The 22,942-nt window shown below is 52.7% G+C and overlaps 2 protein-coding genes across 3 annotated transcripts; both read right to left on the reverse strand.

The window, feature by feature from the left end:
* Nucleotides 1-1,124: 1,124 nt before the first annotated feature.
* PSMC3 (proteasome 26S subunit, ATPase 3) lies at nt 1,125-7,314 on the reverse strand. The gene is made up of 12 exons (XM_044259285.1): nt 7,100-7,314; nt 6,678-6,761; nt 5,975-6,100; nt 5,439-5,543; nt 5,264-5,326; nt 4,863-5,000; nt 4,281-4,424; nt 4,012-4,160; nt 2,781-2,877; nt 2,413-2,558; nt 1,497-1,578; nt 1,125-1,313 (listed from the first exon to the last, which is right to left on the reverse strand). The coding sequence occupies exons 1-12, from the start codon at nt 7,124-7,126 to the stop codon at nt 1,203-1,205; spliced, it is 1,272 nt and encodes a 423-aa protein (XP_044115220.1). The 5' UTR covers nt 7,127-7,314; the 3' UTR covers nt 1,125-1,202.
* Nucleotides 7,315-8,728: 1,414 nt separating this feature from the next.
* RAPSN (receptor associated protein of the synapse) lies at nt 8,729-17,656 on the reverse strand. 2 transcript variants are annotated; one of them, XM_044260952.1, is made up of 8 exons: nt 17,465-17,656; nt 16,668-17,006; nt 11,802-11,960; nt 11,187-11,285; nt 10,988-11,110; nt 10,419-10,472; nt 9,271-9,470; nt 8,729-8,801 (listed from the first exon to the last, which is right to left on the reverse strand). In XM_044260952.1, exons 1-8 carry the CDS (start codon nt 17,654-17,656, stop codon nt 8,729-8,731), a joined length of 1,239 nt encoding a protein of 412 aa, XP_044116887.1. The 2 variants fall into 2 exon arrangements, with proteins under 2 accessions (XP_044116887.1, XP_044116888.1); XM_044260953.1 differs by lacking the exons at nt 10,419-10,472; nt 10,988-11,110.
* Nucleotides 17,657-22,942: the final 5,286 nt, after the last annotated feature.

Genomic DNA, 22,942 nt, shown 5'->3' on the forward strand with positions numbered 1-22,942 from the left:
GGGCATGGAAGTCAACGGGATTTCCCAGGGGTCTGCCCCTGTGAGCAGCAGAACACTCTAGAAGGCAGTCCGGAGGTGACAGGACTCCTGGGTTGGAAAGCTAGCCAGCAGCCAAGCCCTCCAGACAGGCTGTTTTGGTCAGTAGCTCATTGTAGGCATGTCCACTTGGGGAGAAGGCAGGAAAAACTGCAGAGGGGCTTTTGTTAGGGGGGCATGTAAGAGCTGATAGGAGTTCTGAGGGTCTTTTACTCTAGAAGGCGTTCCCTGGCCCACGAAAGCTGCTAAGAGCACAGACATGGAACCCAGACGTGTTTTACTGTCCCGGGTTTAAATCCCAGCTAGGCCACCTAAGAGCAATTGTAGCCCAGCTGCTCACACACATCTTGGAAATGGGTACCCCGATGGGGGCTACTGGAATGACAGGACCACATTATGCACAGATCCGTCGGGCATGGGGCCCAGAACAGGCCCTCAGTGAACCACGCGATGCCAGCTATGATGTTGGGGGGTGGGGCGGAACTGGGAAGTTGAGTAGACAGACAGGACCCACGAGATCCTCAAGGAAACAGACAGGACATGGGGCCTGATTTAGAGTGGGGCTGACGGCGGAACTGGGGGGCGCGGGGGGGAGAACACACCGTGACCAAAGGTTAGACTCAGAAGGGCTCTCAGTGCTCTTGCTCAAGGTTCGTTTCTCAGAAGGAAATGAGCCAAGAGAACTAATGGGAACACGTGGAGAAACAGGAGGCTCAGAGGCCAGGAAACAGGAGGAATTTCAAGGAGCAAAAACCCAGGCTTTACAGGGAACCAAGGAAGAGGGGACCAAAAATGCAAAAAGGGGAAAGGCTGGCTTCTAGTCTTGGATCTGGAGCTGCAGGGGCCCGGACCTCTAAAGCGGAGGGGTGGGGCAGGGAGCAGGAAAGGGGCTGGCCGGGACGCGGTGGCGGGAGGCTGGAAGACGCCAGGCAGCAGCTGTAACACGCGCCCATCTTGCCCGGAGGGCCTCGCCCGACAACTGCTTTGAGGCCCACAGTGGTTTCAGGGGTTTCCAGGCAGCAGCACTTGGGGAGGGAGCCCCCTGCACAGGTCCCACTCTTGCAGCCAGGCAAGGTGCAACAGACAGGTGGCAGGGACCTGAAACCATCTTTTATTATGAATTTTAACCAGCACCAGACCAGGGAGCAGGTGTGGTAGGCAACCTCCTAGGCATAGTACTGCAGGTTGGCTTTCTTCTTGGCCTGCACCTCCAGGATGCCCTCCATGTAGTCCTCATGCGTGAGTTCTGTGGCGCCCCTGCGCAATGCGATCATGCCCTGCACCAAGGACAGACAGGCTCTAGGGTGCCTTCCTGCACCCCTGGCCCGGCTCCCAGAGGCCTCGGCCCTCTGAGCCTCTTCCCCCCCACCAGCAGTCTCCACCAGCCAAATGCCCCATCCTGTTCAGCGAAGAGGGGCAAGAAGGCATGAAGTAACCCACTCCCTCACACCATAACTCACCGCCTCCACGCACACGGCCTTGCACTGGGCCCCATTGAAGTCATCCGTACAGCGGGCCAGTTCCTCATAGTTCACATCGGGACTGAGGGGCGGGGGGAGGGGGAGAGAAACCCCACAGGACTCAGTTACTTATGGTTACGGGGAGCAGTGGGAGATGACGTCCGCCAAACTCCCCATCAGCAGGGAGGTCCACTTGCCCTAGGACTTCGGCTAATCCCCCCCTTCCCCGCTATGCCTTGTTCCCTTCTCAGTACAAGGACGAAGGGCAGGTAAGTCAAAGCAGGCACCAGGTTATTTTCGTGTCTCTTGAGCTCTAGACTTCTAGAAATCTGCACCTAAGATGCCAGGGACTGATTCAGCCTGGAGCGGGGGAGCAAGAAGATGGCTGTCTCCCCTTCTTTCGAGGAGCGCAGACCCTGCATCAGCACAGAGCTGCCTTGCTCTCATGTGCCAAGCACTTCCCTTGATGGTGCCACGACCCCATAAGGTCAGTGGCATTAACCCTAAGCACCAGACAAGAAAACTCGGGCTTCAACGGGTAATACCACCTACTGGAGGTCACACAGATCTGAATCCAAGTCCATCTGGCCCCTGGCTGGATTCCCCAGACACATGCTGGGCTGTGCTCATCTGCTGTGGTGGAGTCAAGGAAACTGAGGGCCTCTCAGGGGGGAGGAAGGGGCAGGGTGATTCTAAAGAGCGGAGCACCCAGAATCAGGGCCTGGACCCCAGCAAGACTCTACCTCAGGCTTCTGGGGAGAAACGGAGGTGGCATGTAGATTAGTTGTGTGTGGACAGGGAGGGGAGAAGGGGTGGGCAGAGACCAGGGGATGGGGATGCACAGTACAAAAGGCAACAGAGCGCGCTCCGCTGCAGCCCCTTCAGGTCTCGGTGCCTTGCTCATGTCCTTGCTCACCTGACGTTCATCTTGCGGGAGTGGATCTGCATGATTCTGGCCCGGGCTTCCTCATTGGGCATCGGGAATTCAATCTTCCGGTCCAGACGGCCTGAGCGGAGCAGTGCGGGGTCCAGGATATCCACCCTGTTGGTGGCTGCAATCACCTGAGCAAGGGGAGAAGCGCAACATGAAATGAGGAAGATGGGGCTCCCAGACAGACAACCGTCAAGGCCACGACAGGCAGACAGGCAGCCCAGGGTCCAGATCAAACAGCAAGGGTGTTAAAAAACAATCTCAATTGTAATTCTAGCTGCACTAGCTGGGTAACCGAGAAGGTGTTCTTCCCTCTAAACTCCGTTTTCTTAATCTGTGATGACGATACTCACCTTTACTTGAGTGTTGGGCTGGAACCCATCCAGCTGGTTCAGAAGTTCCAACATCGTCCTCTGCACCTCCCGGTCTCCAGCCTTCTCACTGTCAAAGCTGGGGCACACAAGAAGCCCGAGACACTGGTGAGGCCACAACTTGGCCAGAGCCTTCCCCTTCTCCAGCCACCAAAAGCCTAACCCAACTGTCCAGGACAGGGAAAGGTCTCGCTCAACCTGGGGCCCCCAGCCCAGGACTGACACAGTACAGGTGTCAGAGACTGAAGAGGCTCCTGGGATCAGCCAGGCTGAGGATAAGACAGTTAGCAAAACCAGCCACGGCCCGGGCTATCCCCCTATGCATGTGCCACTGCAAACTAAAGCTTAGAAATACGGGATCCAGACGTGGAGCATAAGTGGGAGCCCAGGCAGGCATCCCTGAGAAGTATCACGCAGCCTGAGAACACAGGCCAGGCAACCAATAAAGAATGGGAAAAGTACGTTCTAGAAAAGGAACAATAGGTGCAAAATCTCTCTCACCAGGGCCAGATAGAGACACTGATTATAGAGGGGACCTATAAACCAAAAGGATGCTGGGGCGTCTGGCTGGCACAGTTGCTTAAGTGTCCGACCCTCAGTTTTGGCTCTGGTCATAATCTCAGGGTCATGAGGTTGAGCCCCACCTCCTGCTCTGCATTCAGGGGTCGAGTCTACTTGGAATTCTTACCCTCCTCTTCTCCTTTCCCCTCTTTCCCCTCTGCCCCCTCTCCTTTCCCCTTTCCCCACCCCACCTCATGTGCTCAACTGCTCGCTCGCTCTCTCCCTCTAACAAATGGCCTTAATAAATAAATAAATAAACCAAATGGATACTGGGAAGAAGTTGGGGTGGGGACAGGTCCAGGATGAAGTGGAGGGGAGCAGGGAGAGCCACACAGGGGACTAGGCAAGCCATGCTAAGTACAGCATTGATCCCAAGAAGCAGTAGGGGCCCATGAAGGGTTTCAAGTAGGAAGTTTGTGGGAGGGACTGTGAGTACCTGTGAGGAAAGCAAGCAGGTATGAAAGGAACATGCTGGCAGCCGTGAGGAGAATGAATGGTCAGGGAAAAAGCAAGGAAGCTAGTTAGAACAGAATTCAGGATGTAAAACCACAAGAGCAGAGCTGCTGCCACTATTCCAGGGGAAGGAGCGACCGGGGTGGGAAACAGCTGGAATTTACAACAATCTCCTCTGTGGCACTCAGCACCCCCTTACCGCTTAGTGCCGATGGCATCCAGCTCATCGATGAAGATAATGGATGGAGCTTTCTCCTTGGCCAGGGCGAAGGCATCCCGGACCAGCTTGGCACCATCCCCAATGAACATCTGCACCAGCTGGGGGCCAGCCAACTTCAGGAATGTAGCCTGGTGAGGTGGCATGGTGACCAGAGTCAGGCCAAAGGCACTAAGAGAGGTCCCTCTGAGCCCACTTGGTAGAGCTGTAGCTTCTGACCTTTCCTTCTTCATTCGCCCCAAAGCACTTACCTTGGTCTGTGCAGCACAGGCCCGGGCCAGCAGGGTCTTCCCCGTACCTGGGGGGCCATACATCAACACCCCTTTTGGGGGCTGGATCCCCAAGTTTTCAAACTTCTCCTTGTGGTTCATTGGCAGGACAATGGCCTCCACCAGCTGCCAGGAAGAAGTCCTGGGTGAGGACAGTGAAGTCTGGAGGGCTCCTACAGCCTGACACTTAATGACTTCAACCACAACCCTCAACCCTCCTAATGCCAATTCAGGGACATTGCCTCTCCTTCCCCTGCGTCAGAAGGACACAGAATGTTCACTCCCACGAAGGCTGGCTACGGCTGCTCCAGGAACAGCAGGATATGGTTGAGAGGCACCAGAGTAAGAACCAGGAGACTGAGTTCCAGTCCTGACTCTGGTCCTAAAACTCTGTGACCTTCAACAACTCACTTAATGTCTCTGGACCTCCGTCTCCTAAACTGTTGCATGGCACCCTCCTTACCTCCCTGGGATGCTATAAGAGGCATGTTGGCAATAAGTCAATGAAGAAGAAAAACACAAAAGGCGGGCGAGGCGGCTACTAGCAACCAGGGACTCCCTCACCTCCTGAATCTGTTTGTCCAGGCCCCCGATGTCACTATATTGTTCTGTGGGCCTCTCATCCACCTCCATGGCCTTCACCCGAGAGTCATACTCTGTGGGCAGAGTCTCCAGGATCAGATAGGAGTCTTTGTTCACACCCTGGGGACAGAGCACGGAAGCCTTCAGGTTTGTCCCAGCTCAAGACCTAACTAACTGGCTGGGTGGCAGATGTCTGTAGAGTGAAAGAAAATACAGGACTAGGAAAGACAAGAACCAAAGAGCAAGCTGACGAGCTCAGACTGGCTGGGCTCTCTGCCAAGATTCAGGGCCAACAGTGACCTGGGCCTGAGGCAGAGGCTCAACTAGCCAATGGGAGAAACCTCACTGGATAAGCCCTGCCCAGGCTGAGGAACACCACTCACCACCAAGTCTCCTGGCTTTAGCTTTTCAGCATCCACCAACCCAATCACAGGCAAGAAGTATGTCTGTAGGAAAAATTCTAGGCTCAATCTCAGTTACTGCCCTCAATAAAGCACCCTAGTCCTTTCCCACATCTGCCCCTCACCCTCCTTAGTTCTATCCCTGAGCTAGCCTCACCTGCCGTGTAGAGGTTTTGATCACTGCGCATTTACCCTTCCTCTGGGAATCCAGGTCAATATTGGCACCATCCTCTTCTTGGTCATTGGGATCAACATCTAGAAGCTGGGAAGGGAAAAAGCTCAGTCAAGAAGCCCTGCTCAGCCCCCTGAACTCCTCAGGGCCTAGCGTTTCCCAGGCCAAGACAATCTATCCCCTTCCACAGACTAGCCCCAGCCCCAGCAAAGGTGTGGCTAATAAGCCAGGGGACTGATAAGAACCCTTTAGGTGTTGCTTTTCTGCCCCCAAGAGCTTTCTATCCCCCAAGTAAAGAGGAAACATGTGTTTCTGAGGCCTCTGCAGGTTATCTGTGTGTGTGTGTGTGTGTGTGTGTATAGCACCCTAGAAATGCACACTAGGGAGGTGGCCCCTGGAGATGAGTTCTAACATGCAACTTGGACCTCAAAACTTCCACCCACTCTTTTTCCAATGGCCCCATAGCAGGATGCCTCCAAGCTCAGCCGACCCTTTCTCTTCCCCTCCACATACACACACACCTCGATAACGTTGGACACCAGGTATGGCAGGGTCTTGTTCACTTTGATTTTCTCACTGTTCTCTTTGATCTTGTCCTTCATGGCTTGGAGTTCGTGGGTAACTCGCAATACTTCACTCTTCATGATCTGGGATGAGGGCGAGTGGAAGCAAATGTTCAGCCTTGGCTCAGCTTATCCGAGGGCCCTGTAACGGGTGAGGCCCAGGCTGCCCAGGGGACCTTCCCGCATCCATTCACTCAGCTCTCAGGCTCTCTGAAGGGTGAACCTGACTGTGCCCACCTCCAGCAGAGGGCAAAACGGGCCAGTCTGGAAACCTCCTGAAGTAGTTGTAGCAGAGGGAAAAGAGCAGGGCCCCGAATCAAGCAAATACAGGTTTTAGCTTCTGCTTCTAATTAAGGCCTGGGTACTTCACCACAGCAAAAACCTCTGTTTCCCCATCTATAAATGAAGACTTTCTAAAAGATTCTCAAGAGGAATATTTAAAGACCTCGCCGGAAAAGGCAGTCGGATGAATCCTCTCAGACCTGCCCTTCCACCATCCTGTCTCTCTTCAGGTCTCTCGTAAGGCTTAGTTTTTTCTCTTTTTCTAATCTGCGGGCCCTATGTCTTCCAGGGAAGGCCAAGAATATGAAAGAAGCCACTGGGATCTCCAGGGCCTGCCCTGTGGGGGCTTCGCTGCCGGCCACTGGGTCTGTGAGCCCACCTTGATCTCACTGTCCAGCAGCCGTGTGCGCTGGATGATCTCTTCTGTGGACATCTTGAGCACCTCCTCCCCGATTCCATCTTGCTGTTTAAAAAGAAAAAAAATTTATACACACACACACACATACATACACACGCGCGCGCGCACACACACACGTACATATTTATACATATGTATACACACATACACATATATATTTAACTCAGGTCGGAGATTCCGCATCCTCCGATCCCACTCACAGCCTCTGCTTCCCCGCCAATAAAACCAAAATGAAGGAGTCGAGACCCTTGCCCATATCCCAAGCGGCCCCGACCCTGGGACCAGGCCAGGCCTTGACGCCCCCCAGCCACTTCCCACCCTCCCACCAAAGGCGTCTTCCCGCTGGCCCCGGCTCCAGGACCCCCAACTCTCCCAGCGCGTACCTCAGCCTCATCCCACACGGTCGCCATCTTCTCCTGCCGAGTCACTGGACTCTAGAGTTTAGGCAGCAGATTCATATCGTGAAGGAGAAGACCGAAAATAGTACTAGACAGATATTTCAGCCAGAGATTAATATTATCTTTCCGAACACCTGCTCCTGACCAGGAACAGACCTCTCTCTCCAATTCCTGACTCCTGACTGAATTAGTTCCCGCCGCCACTACCGCAACGAATCTGCTTCTCCGATTCAAAAGACAAAACCCGGGACACAGGACCCGCCCCCCACTCCCCCACCACTCTTGAAACGTAACCCTCGTCCTGCTTTAAGCCGGGAGGGACAGGTGGATTTGCTATTGGTCGGTGCGCGCAGTGGGCGGAGCCTGGATGCAAAACCGGAAAAGGAGGAAGAAGGGATGGGACCTCGAGGGCCCTTGGGAAATGTAGTCTTAATCTAGCCAGTACCTGAAAGGGCGCTTTGCAAGATTCGACCTCAAAATCTGGTGCAGCTAGGAATTCGGGTATTCGGGAGCTGGCTCAGCCTCACAAACCCTAGACAACATACGCCAGCCGTGTGCAGAGAACCAAAAAAAAGCATGCCCAAGGTTACCAGAGAGAATCATTAACCAGTTTTAAAGAGAAATCACTGCTGCTGTTAACTTCTGAGCAGGTGCCCCAGAACTGCCCACGTGGGAAGAGCGGAATTGACAACAACCTCTACAATTAAAAAACATTATGACTCACATCTGTAATCGTTTCTTGTCATCTCAAGGCTTAGGGCAGATCTCTGGGTCATATAAGACTCATTTTTGTTGTATCTGCGCCCCATTGCTCTGGAGGATCTCTGCTTATGATTCTTTAAATTTTTTTTAAAAAAGATTTTATTTATTTATTTGACGGAGAGAGATCACAAGTAAATGGAGTGGGAGGTAGAGAGAGAGAGAGAGAGGGAAGCAGGCTCCCTGCTGAACAGAGACCCGATGCGGGACTCGATTCCAGGACCCTGAGATCATGACCTGAGCCGAAGGCAGCGGCTTAACCCACTGAGCCACCCAGGCGCCCTCTGCTTATGATTCTAAGGCAAGACCCAGGGCACCCCTAAAATGAACTTCATGTAAGCCACATGACATATTTTCAGCCAAGCCTTCGCAAAGTACCCTAAACTTTGTGGGAATCCGTCTGGTGGTTTTCTTGGAAGCAGTTGAAAGCAGAAACTTCTTTAAATAACAGCATTTGCTAAGGGTTAAGTGACGTGCCCAAGGTTGTTCAGTGAACAAGAAGCTGCTGACCCCAAATTCACACTTGTCAGAGCTGTCTGATGGGAGTCAAGAGGACAGGATGAGGAAGAAGTTGTCCTGTCTGCACTGCCCCAGCACACCCACAAAAAGAGTCAGAATCGCTGGGCTCAGGTACAAACAGTTTATTTTTCTATAAAGAGCAAAGTACAAAGAGGCAGAGAGGGCAGCCGAGCCTGGAGGAGCAACAGTGGGCAGGCCCTGGACCCTGGCAGGTTTGAGGAGGCTGCTGCCCAGGGCTAAACAGGGTCTAAGGCATGACCAATCAGGGGCCTCCAGCAGGATGATGGACAAGGAACAGGGAGAGATGAGGCAGAAGCCCAAGGCTGCTGGTGGGACTCACACAAAGCCAGGCTTCATGGAGGAGCGGCGGCAGTTGGGGCAGCTCCGTGTCCCGTTGTTCTGCAGGCACCTTGGGAGGCAAAGGAGTTCTGTCCATTCACTGAACCCAGGCTTCTGTCCTGGGCCTGGGCTCTCTCTCCTTCCCTCCCCTCTGCAGGAGCTGGGATGGCCCCCAGGCTCCTCCTGGCGGCCCTGCTTGCCCCTGGCACTCAGTCCTGGGGCTTCCAGGAAGTCAGTTGTCAGGAGGTCAGCATGGAGGCCTGTAGCTGTCACAGCCCTGAGGCAGGTCTAGCCTTGGGTGTGTGAGTTCCGTGGCCTTTGAGAGGCCTCTCTGAATTCTCTCTGGGGAGAATCGTGCTGGCCACCTCCTAGGGCTGCTGGAAGGATTCAATGAGTTATTACAGGGGAAGCTTTTAGAACACGTTTGGAATGCAGAGGGGGCTACATTCAGTGTTACTACTGTGGTCAGGCCAGCGGGGGCCCCAGCGTACCCCAAAGATACCGTCGGTGCCCCCTGCCCACCGGCCGGGAGCCCTCACCTGAGGTGGAAGATGTGGGAACACGGCAGGGCCTGCAGCCGGCTGTTCCTCTCACCGATGGACTCACCGCACAGGCCGCAGTAGAGCTCGGTCTCCTCCACGCACTCGTGGAAGCGCACCACGTGCGCCCGCAGCTCCCGCTGCAGCCCCTTGCTGCGGCAGATGCTCTCGCTCAGGCAGTGCAGCTTGAGCTGGCTCAGCTGGGGCCAGCGGGGACCAGGTCAGTACTGGTGAGCACCACCCCCTTGCCCAGCCCGAGAAGCTGTCCCCGGGGCCCCACCCAGCGGTCAGGACACACAGGGTCTGGTCCCGGCGGCCTTCTTGCCTCTTGGATGGGCCTAGGAAACCAGTCCTGCCCTCTCCCAGCCTCGGTTTCCCCTTGTGCAGAATGACAGGGTGGGTGAGGCAGGAGGTCCAAACCCTTAGAACTCGCCAGGAACCCCATGTTTATGAAGGACTTTATTGACCAGATCCGCTGCATTGACTCCATTTGCTCTCCTGTTTTTGTTAATTAAATACACACATCAGGTCAGCATTTCTGACCGACCTGAGCTACTTGGGTAAAACTGAGTTGCTATAACCTATCCAAAAACAAAGATCTTTGGCATTTTAGTTGGGCTCTGCACCAGATCTCAAAAAAATTCATATCTTTTATATGCTGAGCCTGTTTTCAACCTTTAAAGGTTTGGATACAATCATTAAATTTGAGAGGCCACATATACTACAGGAGGAGCACAGAGTTAGGAGTTAAGACAGACCAGGTACAAAGTGTGGGACCTGGAGCACCTTCCCTGAGCCTCAATTTCCCTACCTATAAAATGTGGCTTGGAGTGCCCACCTTGCCGGTAGACAGTGAAGAGTGAGACCAATACCTAGAAGAGCCTGTGTGTGCCTAGCTCTTAGCAGACCCACTGTTGGAGGTTTTAATGACCACCAAGAAGCTCTGAGGAATTCTGATGTCCTCTGAGCTGTGGAATTCTTGCCCTGCCCTCTAAAGTGCTCTGTGTGTGAACGAGAAACAGCCAGGGTCTGGGAATGGGTTGGGGGCAGCTCCTGGAGATCCAGAAGGTTCAAGGAAGCCCTCTCCCCACACCCCAGGTCCCATTGGGCTCTTGACTCCAGACCCAGGAGACAGAATCAGGTCTGACCTTGTTCCCCACTTCCTCGGCCAGGTCCTGGGCTTTCTCGATGGCATCCAGAGCCTGAAAGGCAAGCACAGGCCAGGGCTGCAGGCAGAGCTGTCTGACAGAGGCCTTGGCTCCCAGGAAAGGAAGGGGCCGAGAGGGGCAGGCCTGGGGAGGTCAGCATCGCTGGCCGGCTGCCCTGCGTATGAACGTAGCAAAAGCAGGCTGGAGCCCAGTCACAGAGCTGTGTGGTCAAGTTACCTGCTTCCTCAGTTTACTCAGATACAGAATGGGAAGAATATTCCTGTCTTATTGAGTGTCGTGAAATCGTGAAAGCCGTTAAAACATCCTGAGTTGCAACCCAGCTCTGGCCCTTTGCTAGCTGTGGGTCTGGACACATCATGGAACTTCTCTGAGTCTGGAAAATGACTTGGAATGGACTCACCTCATTGGATTCAGGTGAGGCTGATGTTAGACAAAATGTCTGAAAGAGTCCTGCCCAGGACCAGCCCCACAGATTGTAGCCTGACCTACTGGCTTCAAATGGGAGCACTGGGGAGAGCCAGGGGCTGCAGGAAATGGGCCTGTCTCACCTTGTCCAGCGCCTTCCTGGCTATCCAGCATTTGGCCACGCCCAGCAGCACCTGCACCTGTCCCAGGCGGTTTCCAATCTCAGTCATGATGCTCATGGCGGAGTCGTACCTGGGGAAGGCTGTCTGCACAGCCAGGGGGAGGGTGCGGTCAGACTGATCCAGGCCTGCCACCCCCCCTTGTGCACCCCAGGGACCTCACCTCCAGGTCCCCGCGGCTCCGGTGGATGTCAGCAAAGCAGAGTAGGCAGAGTGCCTGTAGCGGCCGGTCCCCGTGCTGTAGAGCAATCTTCATAGATTCCTGTGAAGGGAGGCTGGAGGCTCAGGCCTGCACACCTGCCCCCCCAATGCTGGGGTGTCATTATTCAGTGGGCCCCTCTGACAGGGCTGCCCAAGGATCGCCAACATCCTTGGAGCCCAGTACACCTAGCACGGAACCGTGGCCCCACTTACGGCCCCACTGAGGCCTCACGACATCCAGGGAAGTGGACAGAGATGACTCGATCGAGGGGACCTGGCTGATAAGTTGCAACACAGGATTTGAACCCAGGTCTGTGGCACTCCCCCACAGAGGGGATGTGTGGGGGGAGGGCAGAGGGAAACTCCCTCCCCTGAGAATGGACTGGAAGGGAGTGAAGTTTTGCAGCCAGAGGCGGGGGTGGGGGGTGGAGGGTAGTTAGAACAAACGCATCCTCCAGGGACTCATGGAGAAGGGGGTCAAGGGGAGATCTTGGGGCCCTAAGAGGGCTGATAGGGAAGGGGGACATCCTAGCCCACACCACCACCCTCCACCTGCCCATCTTCCCTCCTGCCCCACCTCACAACACTCCATGGCGCTGCCCAGGTGACCCAGCAGGCGGTAGGCCACGGCCATGTGGTACTGGCTCATGGCCCGGTACTTGAGGCTCCAGCCTTTGCCGTAGTCGCTAACGAGCTCTGCAGCCTTGCAGGGGAAGAACAGGGCTTTCTCGTAGTCCTGTGGGGCACACAGGGAGGAGGTGGGTCAAAAATGGGGCACACTGAATGGCAGGAGCTGCCCTGAAGTCAAGGGCTCTAGGGCCTGCCTTCTCCATCAGCTGAGAGGCCCCGCTGGTGTTCACTCACTCACTCGGGTTCCCAGGAGCGAGGGGTCCAGGCAGAGGGAACGGCCCCCGGAAAGGTGTGCGCTCCGTGAACAGAGGAATTCTCATCTGTTTGCGGACGCATCCCGAGAGCCTAGCACAATTCTTGGCACTTAGTTCTTAGCACAACGGATATTTGTTGAATGAAAGAATGAGTGAGAAGGCACGAAAATACAGCTGGCGCCTCCTCTCACACAAAGGGGGAGTACCAGGCCCCCCACTCGTGTTTGCCCTCCAGCACCCGGCAGCGGGTACTCACCAACGGCTCAGTGCCCGCTTGCCAGCGCCATCGGCGCCAAAGAACGTGGAACAGACTCACTGAGGCAGTGAAATCATCCTTTCTTTCTCCTCAAACCTCCAAATACTCTTTCTACCTGTCTGTTATCAGCTAATGCCCTTGCTTCATATTCCAGAGGGGTATGAAGAAAGTCAGAGAGCACACCCTTCTCCACCAAATCCTCGAGATGGACCACGCTGTCTCCTTCCTGCCACCCTAGAGAAGGACCCCGGCTCCTACAGAATTGGGTTCCTCCACGGGGCTCTGGAACCAAGCCTCCATCTCTTTCGACTCAATCATTCCCATCGTTGTACAAATGCATTCTGGCATTTCTTACCTTATTAAAAAAAAAAAAAAATCAGGGCGCCTGGGTGGCTCAGTGGGTTAAAGCCTCCGCCTTTGGCTCGGGTCATGATCCCAAGGTCCTGGGATCGAGCCCCGCATCAGGCTCTCCACTCAGCCAGGAGCCTGCTTCCTCCTCTCTCTCTCTGCCTGCTTCTCTGCCTACTTGTGATCTCTGTCTGTCAAGTAAATAAATAAAATCTTTAAAAAAAAAAAAACAAAATCAAACAACCTCATGTCCCTTCAGCTACAGCCCCATAGCTCTGCTCTTTCTCGTGGGAAATCTATTTGATCTTTCACTTCATATCTAACAAGCATCTCCAAGTTCATATGACCAAGAGAACTCTTGATAACCCCAACAAAGGCTTGTTCCTCACAAATTTTGTTACGGACTTTTTTTTTTTAAGTTTTATTTATGTAAGTAATCATTGTGTGCAACATGGGGCAGGACCTCACGACCCTGAGATCTAGAGTCCCACACTCCACCAACCAAGCCAGCCCAGTGTCCCTTATGGGGCACCTTTTTTTTTTTTTTTTTAAAGATTTTATTTATCAGAGAGAGAGAGGGAGAGAGAGCGAGCACAGGCAGACAGAATGGCAGGCAGAGGCAGAGGGAGAAGCAGGCTCCCTGCTGAGCAAGGAGCATGGGGCACCTTTTAAATTTGAAGGCATGTAAGTGTTTTACAGCTTCAGAAGTTTTTAATTTAATTTTTTAAAACCAAAAAAAATAGAAAATGGAAATAAATATCTTAACTGTGTATCATCTTATTAACATAATTCATTAATTATAATGTTTAATTATAGGATTACTATAATATAATAATACAATATACCATTAAAATAAGATATTATTACATTACAAAGTATTATATTGCATTATAGTAATATAACCACACAGAAAAAGATAATTATTTCAAATGACCTTGGAATGTATGTCCTTGGACGTTCATCCAAAGTGGGATATTTGACAAAGACAAAAGAAGAGCAAAGAAAGGGACGCCTGGGTGGCGCAGTTGGTTAAGCAGCTGCCTTCAGCTCAGGTCATGATCCCAGTGTCCTGGGATCGAGTCCTGCATTGGGCTCCTTGCCTGGCAGGGAGCCTGCTTCTCCCTTTGCCTCTGCCTGCCTCTCTGTCTGCCTGTGCTCACTCTCGCTCCTCTCTCTCTGACAAATAAATAAATAAAATCTTAAAAAAAAAAAAAAAAGAAGGGCAAAGAAATCTTAAACTTCCTTCAGTTGTCTCTTTTTTAAAAAGTAATATTGGTATTATCTTTGGGAAGCATTTTGTGTATTTTGTAGGATAAAATAAATATGCAGTCGTGTTGCTAAAAGCCAACATTTTCAGTCTAAGGAAAAAGAGAGTCCAGATTAAAATAAATTAAGGAAAATCCTGAAACATTAGATTTGAATTGCAAATATTAGCGTAAACTTCAGGAGTCTTGGCAACTACAAAGACTTCGAAGCCATCACAACCCAGTAGCAATGAGCACCTTAGAACCCACATTTGGTCTTTAATACAATTTCCCACCAAAAACAACCCAGAGAAATGACTGATTCCAGGTCTGGGGCAGGGAATATACAAATTGAGCCTGGGACAGTTTATTGTTCCAGAAAACAAAAGCACTTTCAGTGTTTAAATTAAGTCTCTCCAAAAGGACACAGGAGCCTTATTGAAGGAATTCCATTACCTAAAGTCACAATAATTTGAGCATCACAAAGCACAATATTGCTATTAACTGAAGAAGACTGCATTTTTTTTTTTAAATCCAGGATTTCATAGCAGTACTCCAAAAAGCAAAACAAATGAGTGTGGTCACTGAAGGCAGCTGTGACTTTGACTCCTCCTCATCAAAGTAGGAACTAAAGGAAAGGAAAAAGTATTTATTCCATCTTTCCTGTAGGAACTGCCTTTCAGAGGAGCCAACTAGCCCTAACTGATGGGGGAGAGTTCTTCCTTAGAGAAAACCCCAACAACTGTGGAAGGATGGGTGGAACTTTGAGATCGGCATTTCCTTTCAGTTGAAATAAGAGAACTAATTCAGGCAAGAAACATCACTGGATGTTAAATCCATTACGGAAACTATGGCCGCAGAACTGAATTTTTTCCCAGGGGGCCAGAGCGTCACCGCTCCCCCCTCCCCCAGATCACCTGCTGGTCACAAAGGGAAAAAACGTTAACCCTAAAACAGAGGGATGGGGTTGTCGCCCCCCTGCTACCGGATGTGATAAAACACGCAACAACGCTTACAGTCTTCTCACCAAAAAGGTGTGACCCAAGTCTTACCTGGTCACTAAGCTCTAGTTTGCAAGGGAGCAAAGGGGAGGAAAAAAAGAGACAAATCACAGTCACGTGACTCCTTGCTGAAGCGATGGGACCATGAGATAAAAGCTGTTACAGGGCAGTCAGTTTGCCTTGTTAGACAAATCCTGGAAAACGAAGGGGAAGGGAGAAATCTTCCACTGGAAAAGACTTAGGAGACAATGCTCACTGCTCGCGTGCCTCGGGTCTGTGTTCCAATTTATAGAAGCCAAGGGGAGAGGTGTGTTTTCAGGATAAGCAGAGAAACTCAAGAGATAATTGGGATTATGTAAGAAAGTGTCCTTATATAAGAAAATGTCTCTCTTTTTTTCTTTCACAGATGCATACTGAACTACTTTGGGGTAAAATATCATGATGTCTATAATTTCCCGTCACAACGCTTCAGTTAAAAAGCGTAAATCACATATGGCATCATAGTAATTAATCATTGTTCAGTCTACGTGGTGGGGCTGTGGAGTCTCCATATATCATTCTCTCGATTTTCCTGTATAGTTAATTGCCTTCATAATAAAAAAGGTTTTAAAACACCCCATCCCTCTCCCATCTAGCGAATCTGAGTGGGTTCTTCCTACGTCTGATTGCTAAAAAACAAAATCCTCGGGCTGGTCCGGGATGAGCCTCGTTTCCTCGTACCCCACCTCTGATTCATCAGCATTTACACAGCCATTGGCCCCAAGATTTATTAAGCATCTACTGTGTGCCCGGCACCAACATGCCCCATGGGTCAAGTGCAGCCTGGATGCCTAGGGGTCCCAGGAGAACAAGCACTTGACCAGAGACAAGCCATGGGTCCCTGGAGCCATCAGTTCATCCCGACCTGCCTTCTCCCCTCCCCCCTTACCTCTTGGTTCTCACCACCTGCTCCGTCCTTCTCACACACATGTAGCAGCCATGCTGGCCTCCATCGTCCCTGGAACCAGGCCAGCTATGCCCCCACACCGTCCCAACCCAGGGCAGGGTTTTGCTTTCGCTGTTGTCATGGTTAACCCTCTCATGTGCTTCCAGTCATCAGACTGATAGAACCCTTAGGAGGCCTTCCAATCACCTTATTTGAAATTTGCAACACCCCATTCTCGGCACTTCCACCTCCTTTCCCGCTTTCCTTTCTCTTAAGCACTTTCTGGCCCACTGCATGATTGATGTACTGTTTGTGTTTATTTGACTTTTTCTGGAATGCAAGCTTCACAAGGCCAGGGGCTTTGCTGTTGTCTTCATTGCTTGCATCCCAAGCTCACAGAGCCCGGCACAGAGCAAACAGTCAATAAAGACTTGAGGAATGAGTCCTTACAACCGCGCTGGAGGGTGGGCCCTGTCCTCCCCGGTTTTATAGATGTCCCTACCACGGTTCAGAGATGAGGGCACAGGGCAGTATGGGTTCATGGCCAGTCCTCACAAGGAGCCTCCCATTCCCCCAGGAAGGCAGACAGACCAAGGTTTGAATCCTGGCCCTGCCTTTCCTGCTAAGCCCCCACCTTCCTGGGTGAGCCTTCCTTCTCAGATGGTCCTGCATGGGAGGGCTGAGCAAGGTCCTGAATGGGGAGCGCGGCTCACAAGAGGGTGTCAGGGGACCTGAGCCCGCCCCCCCGCCCCCACCCCCGCCCGGCCCCTGCGCCCCGGGCCCACCTTGACCTGGGCGTAAAAGCTGCCCAGGCTGCAGCAGACGCGGCACTCGAGCATGGCGTCGTCATTGTTGTGGGCATAGCGCAGGGCCTTCTCGAAGCTCTCCAGGGCCTTCTGGAAGAGGCTGAGGCCCAGGAAGGCATTGCCCATGCTCAGGCTGACCTGGCCGCCGAGCTGGGCGCCGGCCCTGGTGCCCGGCAGGCCGAGGCAGGTCTTGCAGTAGGAGATGGTCTTGTGGAACTCGCAGAGCTTCTCGTTGCTGCGCGCCAGGTTCAGGTAGCTCTCCAGAAGGAAGTCAGCATCCTCCAGCTCCCGAGCCGTGTCGATCTGCACCACAGCAAACTGCCGCGGGTGGGGGCGGGGCGGTCAGCCGGGCCTCCGAGCCTCACACCCGGGCCTCCTCCCTGCCTCACAGCCAAGGCCTCGAGGGAGTCCTCTGCTCTCTGGCCATGGGCCAGACTCGGAGCCCCACTCAGACCCATAGCCCTCACCTTTCGGCCCCAGCCTACCTGCGCCACCCACCCACCCTCTACCCCCAGCCCCAAACCTGGAGCCCAGGCACCGCCCCAGGCTCCAACTCAGAATCCCAAACGGGAAGGCTGGAACCTAGCTGCCAGACCCAGCCCGGAGATGGCCAAACCCTGAAGTGGAGAAGCTCTGCCTCAGTCTCAGGGCCAAGTTCAAGGCCGCAGGGTGTTCGACTAGACTCCGAGCCCCCGTGGGGCGGCTAGCCTGGGGGACAGGGGTTGTCTGAGGAGGCGGGAGGGTCGGAAGCCTGGGGATAGCCAGCCTGGGCCCACCTTCAGCATCTCCTTGTAGCGGCCCATCTCTGAGTGTGCTGTGACTAGGCAGCCCAGCACGCGGAAACGCCCCACGAGGTCCGCGCTCTTCTCCAGCACCTTCATCCACACGTGCAGTGCCTTCTCTGTCTGGTTGGACTGGTACAGCTGGAGCCCCTTCTCAATCTGCTGCTTCGTCTGGTCCTGCCCCATCCTTCCAGAGCCCTGGGCCACAGGAGGACGGAGAGACCCTGGTGGCTCTGGGCTTCTAAGCGTTCATGGCGGGGACCCCAGTGCCAGTTGCACGGAGCCCCAGGAAGGAGAGCCGCGCCAGGCAGGAGCCGAGCGGGGCCTGGATGGAGAGCGGGCGCCACCCTGGGAACAAAGCTGGTCCGGCCCCTGTCCGCAGCTGTCCCTGCCAGTTGGGCCCACGTGGCCGCTGAGGAATGTCAGCCACAATGTCACGCGGGCCTCGGCTGCACCCACCCCCAGCTGGGAGGCGGCTGCCCAGGGATCCAGGCACCCTGCTCCCCAGGCACCCCCTTTGGTGTCTCTTCAGCTCCTCTGACACTGACCCCAACGTCCCTGGCAGAGTGGGCCCTCCAGGCAGTCGGGCCAAGGAGCTGCCTCCAGGGACGGGCTGAGGGCCTGGAGGAAGCAGGGATGCAGTGAGGCAGGTGGCCAGCCCTGAGACCTGCCTCTCCCTATCACAGCCCTCTCCCTAGAACTACCCTCCCTCCGGCTTTGTTTCTGGGATTTGCTAGGCACCGACGGCTCTAATCCACAGGCATGCCCACACCATTCCCAACATCTCGTCCTAGCTCACAGTATGGCCCAAGCCAAGTCATTCACCCCTCTGTGCCTCAGTTTCCTCATCTGTCAAATGAGGGTAATCATGACCTCATAAACCCTGACTCAGGGGTTGTTTGAGCAGCACAGGGTGGTGGGGAACAGCGGGGCCCCTGGACCCAGGCTGACTCTGCCTTTTATTAGCCGTGAGGACAGTGTGACTTTGGGCCAAAGTGTTCAGGTGGCTCCGCAGTGGACTGCTGGAACAGATGACTTATTAGTTGACGAGGACGTAGAAGAGAGGGAGATCATCCCAAGCTGTGTCCGTCTGCTCCATGACACACCGCCTATCAGGGACAGGAGTTGACCCCTGAAGGGTTAAGAAGTGTCCCAATCCCAATCCCCACCCCAGTTTGAAAGGTCCCTAATAATGAGCTCTAACGCCAGACACTGTGGAGAAGGGGAGTGTCTTATTCAGGGAGGAGACTCTTGAAATGTGGGGGCTACTAGTACTGAGAGGCCCTAGGTAATGGGGCCCCACCAGCTCCATCAGCTCGCCTCCCCCCGTTTTTCTCCTTCCTCTCTGCACAACAGGCTCCTTCTTGCCCCGGGGCAAAGTTCATCCTTTCTGTGTGGACAGTTTTTAGTACATTCACAAATTTGTGCATTGATCACCACTCATTCCAGAACGTTTTCACCATGTCAAAAAGAAGCCCATACTGATGACCAGTCACTCCATTCCCCGAGTTATAGTGGAATTATGTCCTCCCTGATTCATATGCTGAATTCTCTTTTTAAAGATCCTCTTTATTGGGGCACTTGGGTGGCTCAGTGGGTTAAGCCGCTGCCTTCGGCTCAGGTCATGATCTCAGGGTCCTGGGATCGAGTCCCGCAGCGGGCTCTCTGCTCAGCAGGGAGCCTGCTTCCTCCTCTCTCTCTGCCTGCCTCTCTGCCTACTTGTGATCTGTCTCTGTCAAATAAATAAATAAAATCTTTAAAAAAAAAAGATCCTCTTTATTTATTTGAGAGAGAGAGAGAGAAAGAGAAAGAATGTGCAGGAAAAGAGGCAGAGAGAGAAGCAGGCTCCCCACCGAGCAGTGAGCCCGACACAGGGCTCGATCCCAGGACCCCAAGATCATGACCTGAACTGAAGGCAGATGCTTAACTGGCTGAGCCACCCAGGTGCCCCAATTCTTTTTTTAATTTTTAAAGATTTATTTAGTTATTTGAGAGAGAGGGAGAGGATGCTAGAGAGTGTTCACACATGGACTCAGGGAAGGGGCAGAGGAAGAGGGAGAGAAAGAATCTCAAGCACGTTCCATGCTGAGCACGGAGCCCAGTGCTTGGGGCTCAATCTCACCATCCTGAGATCACGACTGGAGCCAAAATCAAGAGTCAGACATTTAACCAACTGAGCCACCCAGGCTCATAAATTGAATTCTTTTTTGTTGTTGTTTTTAAAACCTCAGAGACTCCTCTGAGTGTGTGTGTGTGTGTATGTGTGTGTGTGTGTGTGTGTGTGTATTTTAAGATTTTATTTATTTACTTGACAGAGAGAGGGCACAAGCAGGGGGAGAGGCAGAGAGAAGCAAAGGGGGACAAGTAGGGGGAGAGGCAGAAAGAAGCAAATCAGCAGGGATCCGGAGCATGGGATCCCAACATGGGACTTGATCCCAAGACCCTGAGATCACGACCTGAGCCAGAGGTAGATCCTTAACCGACTGAAGAACCCAGGCTCATATGTTGAGTTCTTAACCCCCAGATGGGATGTACTTGGAGACACCATCTCTAACGAAGTAAAGTGAGGTCATTAGGGTGGGCCCTAATCCAGGTGGACTAGTGACAGATCAGGACATGACACACAATGTAAGACCAAGTGAAGACACAGGAAAAAGGCCATCTACAAGCGAAGGAGAGAGGCCTCAGAAGGAAGCCTCCCTCTCAACCACCTGATTGCTGACTTCTGACCCCTGGAACTGTGAGAAAATAAATTTCTATTGTTTAAGCTACTCAGTCTGTGGCACTTTGATGTTTAGGTTTAGTTATTTAAACAATCTCTACACCAGTTGTGGGGCTCAAACTCATGACCCCGAGATCAAGAGCCGCACGCTCTGTGAGAAGCCAGGCGCCCCATTAGTAGTTCACTGTGGGAGCCCGAGCAAACCCATGTACCCCGCAGCCTCTGTCTACTTTCCATGGAACTGTCTAATCTGGCCATTTCATGTAAATGCAATCATACAATCTGTGGCCTTTGGTGACTGGCTTCTTTCACTTAGCTTCACGTTTTCAAGGTATATCGGTGCTGGAAATCAGTACTTTATTTCTTTTTATGGTTAGTAGTATTCATGGTATGGATCTACCATTTTATTTAGCCATTGATTAGCTGGTGGACATTTGGGGGGTTGTTTCACTTTTTTGTCTTTGGTAAAGAGCAACAGTGCTATGAACATTCATGTACAAATCTTCCTGTGTTCATTGTGTTGATTTCTTTAGCTTCTGAAGAACTGCCAAACTGTTTGCCCCAGGACCTTTGTACATCTTGATTCTTTTTCTCCTCCCCACCCCAACGTTCTGCCTAGTGACATTCTAGTTAGGGTGAGTCAGCTTGTTACGCTCTCATGGAGAATTACATTGCATTCTGATACAAGACTTCTCTCTATAATTTTACAGTCATCAATAAGGTCATTTGCTCATCATCTGTTTCTCCGACTCAGATGTGTGGGCAATGATGTCTCAGCCACCACTATCTCTAGAGCAAGGCCAGGCACACACGGATTACTCAGTAAATGTGCTGAATGAATGAATGAGTGGGAAAAAGGTCTAATTTTTGAAAGGTAAAGCAACTGTTGCAGGCTTCACAGCCGATCTGCCATGTTCCTGCCCCAGCCCGGGGCAGAGATGGCTTCCTGTTTACTGTGAGCAAATCAGGTCCAGAGAGGGGCAATCTGGAGCAGCGGGCACATCACCGGCTTAGGGGTCTGTGCCCCAGGGTCACAGCCCAGCGGAGGTGGAGGGGACGAGGCAAGGCCACCAGGACTCCCCAGGGGGAAGTTCTCTGGAACCCCCACCCCAGGAAGCTAGGAGAGGAGGTGAGAGGGAGTGAGAGAGTTGGCTGGGCTCTTCCCCTCATCTGGGAAGGTGGGTCCTCAGTGAAAGTTAACTCCCGGAGGGGAAGGAAGCTGGGCCCACACGGAAAGTGCTGAAGGGCTTGCAGATTTTCTCCCACTCACTAGTCCAGACCCAAGCTTGGCGGGAAGGAAAGGATGTGGGCAGCCTGCATCTGTGCCCCAAAGGAGTCTGGGAGCTTCTTGGGTACCTGGGAACTCAAAGGATCCCAAAACTTGAAAATCTGACAGGAGGAAGGTTTCCTTTGCCCCAGAGTCTGCCCTTCGCTGACTCCTGCATACACTTATGTCAAGGTCCTGCTCTGTTAGGACAAGGGCTGTGATTTGTCTTTGTATCCTGTGCCCCCGCACAGCCCCTGGAAAAGTGAGAGACTGGCAGATGACAACTGACATTTTCTGGGCTAAGCGTTTCCTCCAGTTTATAGATCAGGAAACTGAGGCACGGAGCAGTAACACGACCTGCCCCAAACCACACAGCTAGAGACAGAGCAGGGACTGGATCTGAGCGACGTGACTTAGGGGTCCCAGTCTTAACCAAGACACTACTCCGGACAAGGAGGAGGGAGAGGGAGAAAAGTAAAGGGGAATGGGAGACCGATTTTTGGAAATCACAGTGATCTTTACCTGACACAAAACAAGCTCCCTGGGAACCTTAGCCAAGGCTCTGGTCAGGGCAGCTGAAAAAGAGGTATATGGAGAAGGCTAGGGAGAAGCTCAAAAGTCAAGCCTACTCACCCATGCCCAGCAGTGAAGCGGACATATGGCCCCTGGAGATTGGAAGGACGAGCCACAAAAATCAAACGAACTTTTTCTGGGCCACTTAGCCTCCCAGGGGGGTACTACACAGGGGCGCAGAGCCTTCTACCAAGTGCCATCTGGGTCAGGCACCAGCTACAGGCCTCCCAGGTTAGACCCCTGCTTTCTAATCAAAAGTAGAAAATCTAAGTTTGGGCCTGAAGCAGGGGTCTTGCGTCTCCATCTGGCACGTGAGCGCTGAAGAGGTCTGTGTCGGTTGAGCTCCATCTGTTACCTGGGAGAGTTCAGACAAAACTCTGTATTTCTTGCTTCTCCTGGAGACCAGGGGCTCAGGCAAACCAGGCCCCGGGATTCCGCACGGGACAGACCCATCTTGCTCCCACTATTCTTGCCTTGACACTGAGGCTGAGGGTCACTTATCATCTTAGATGGGCCTCCTTCCATTCACTTGCATCACCTGTTCCAGAAGCACAACAAACATTAACCCAAGGGGACCGTCCCAGGCCCCCTCTGCCACGATTTGTGGGATCCTCAGTTTGTCCTTCTCGATGAATTCATTTTCCTGGCTGTAAATGGGATTATCGCCTCTCTGGTAAGGCTTCTATGAATATCAAATGAAGAGATAAAACAAGAACTTGCTTTGAAAACAAGTTGTGGAACCAATGCCCCTATAATGGGCCTCCTGAACCTTCCTGGAATTGGCTTTTACTGTCTGTAATAGCGGAAAAACTAGAAATCCTCTATGTCCAGGAGGAAAGTGGTTAAGAAATCATGACATGCTCTATAGCCTCTAAAAATGAAAGTTGTAGATCCTGGTGTACATACCCAG

Source organism: Neovison vison, chromosome 7, assembly GCF_020171115.1.
Source record: "Neovison vison isolate M4711 chromosome 7, ASM_NN_V1, whole genome shotgun sequence".
NCBI lineage: Eukaryota > Metazoa > Chordata > Mammalia > Carnivora > Mustelidae > Neogale > Neogale vison.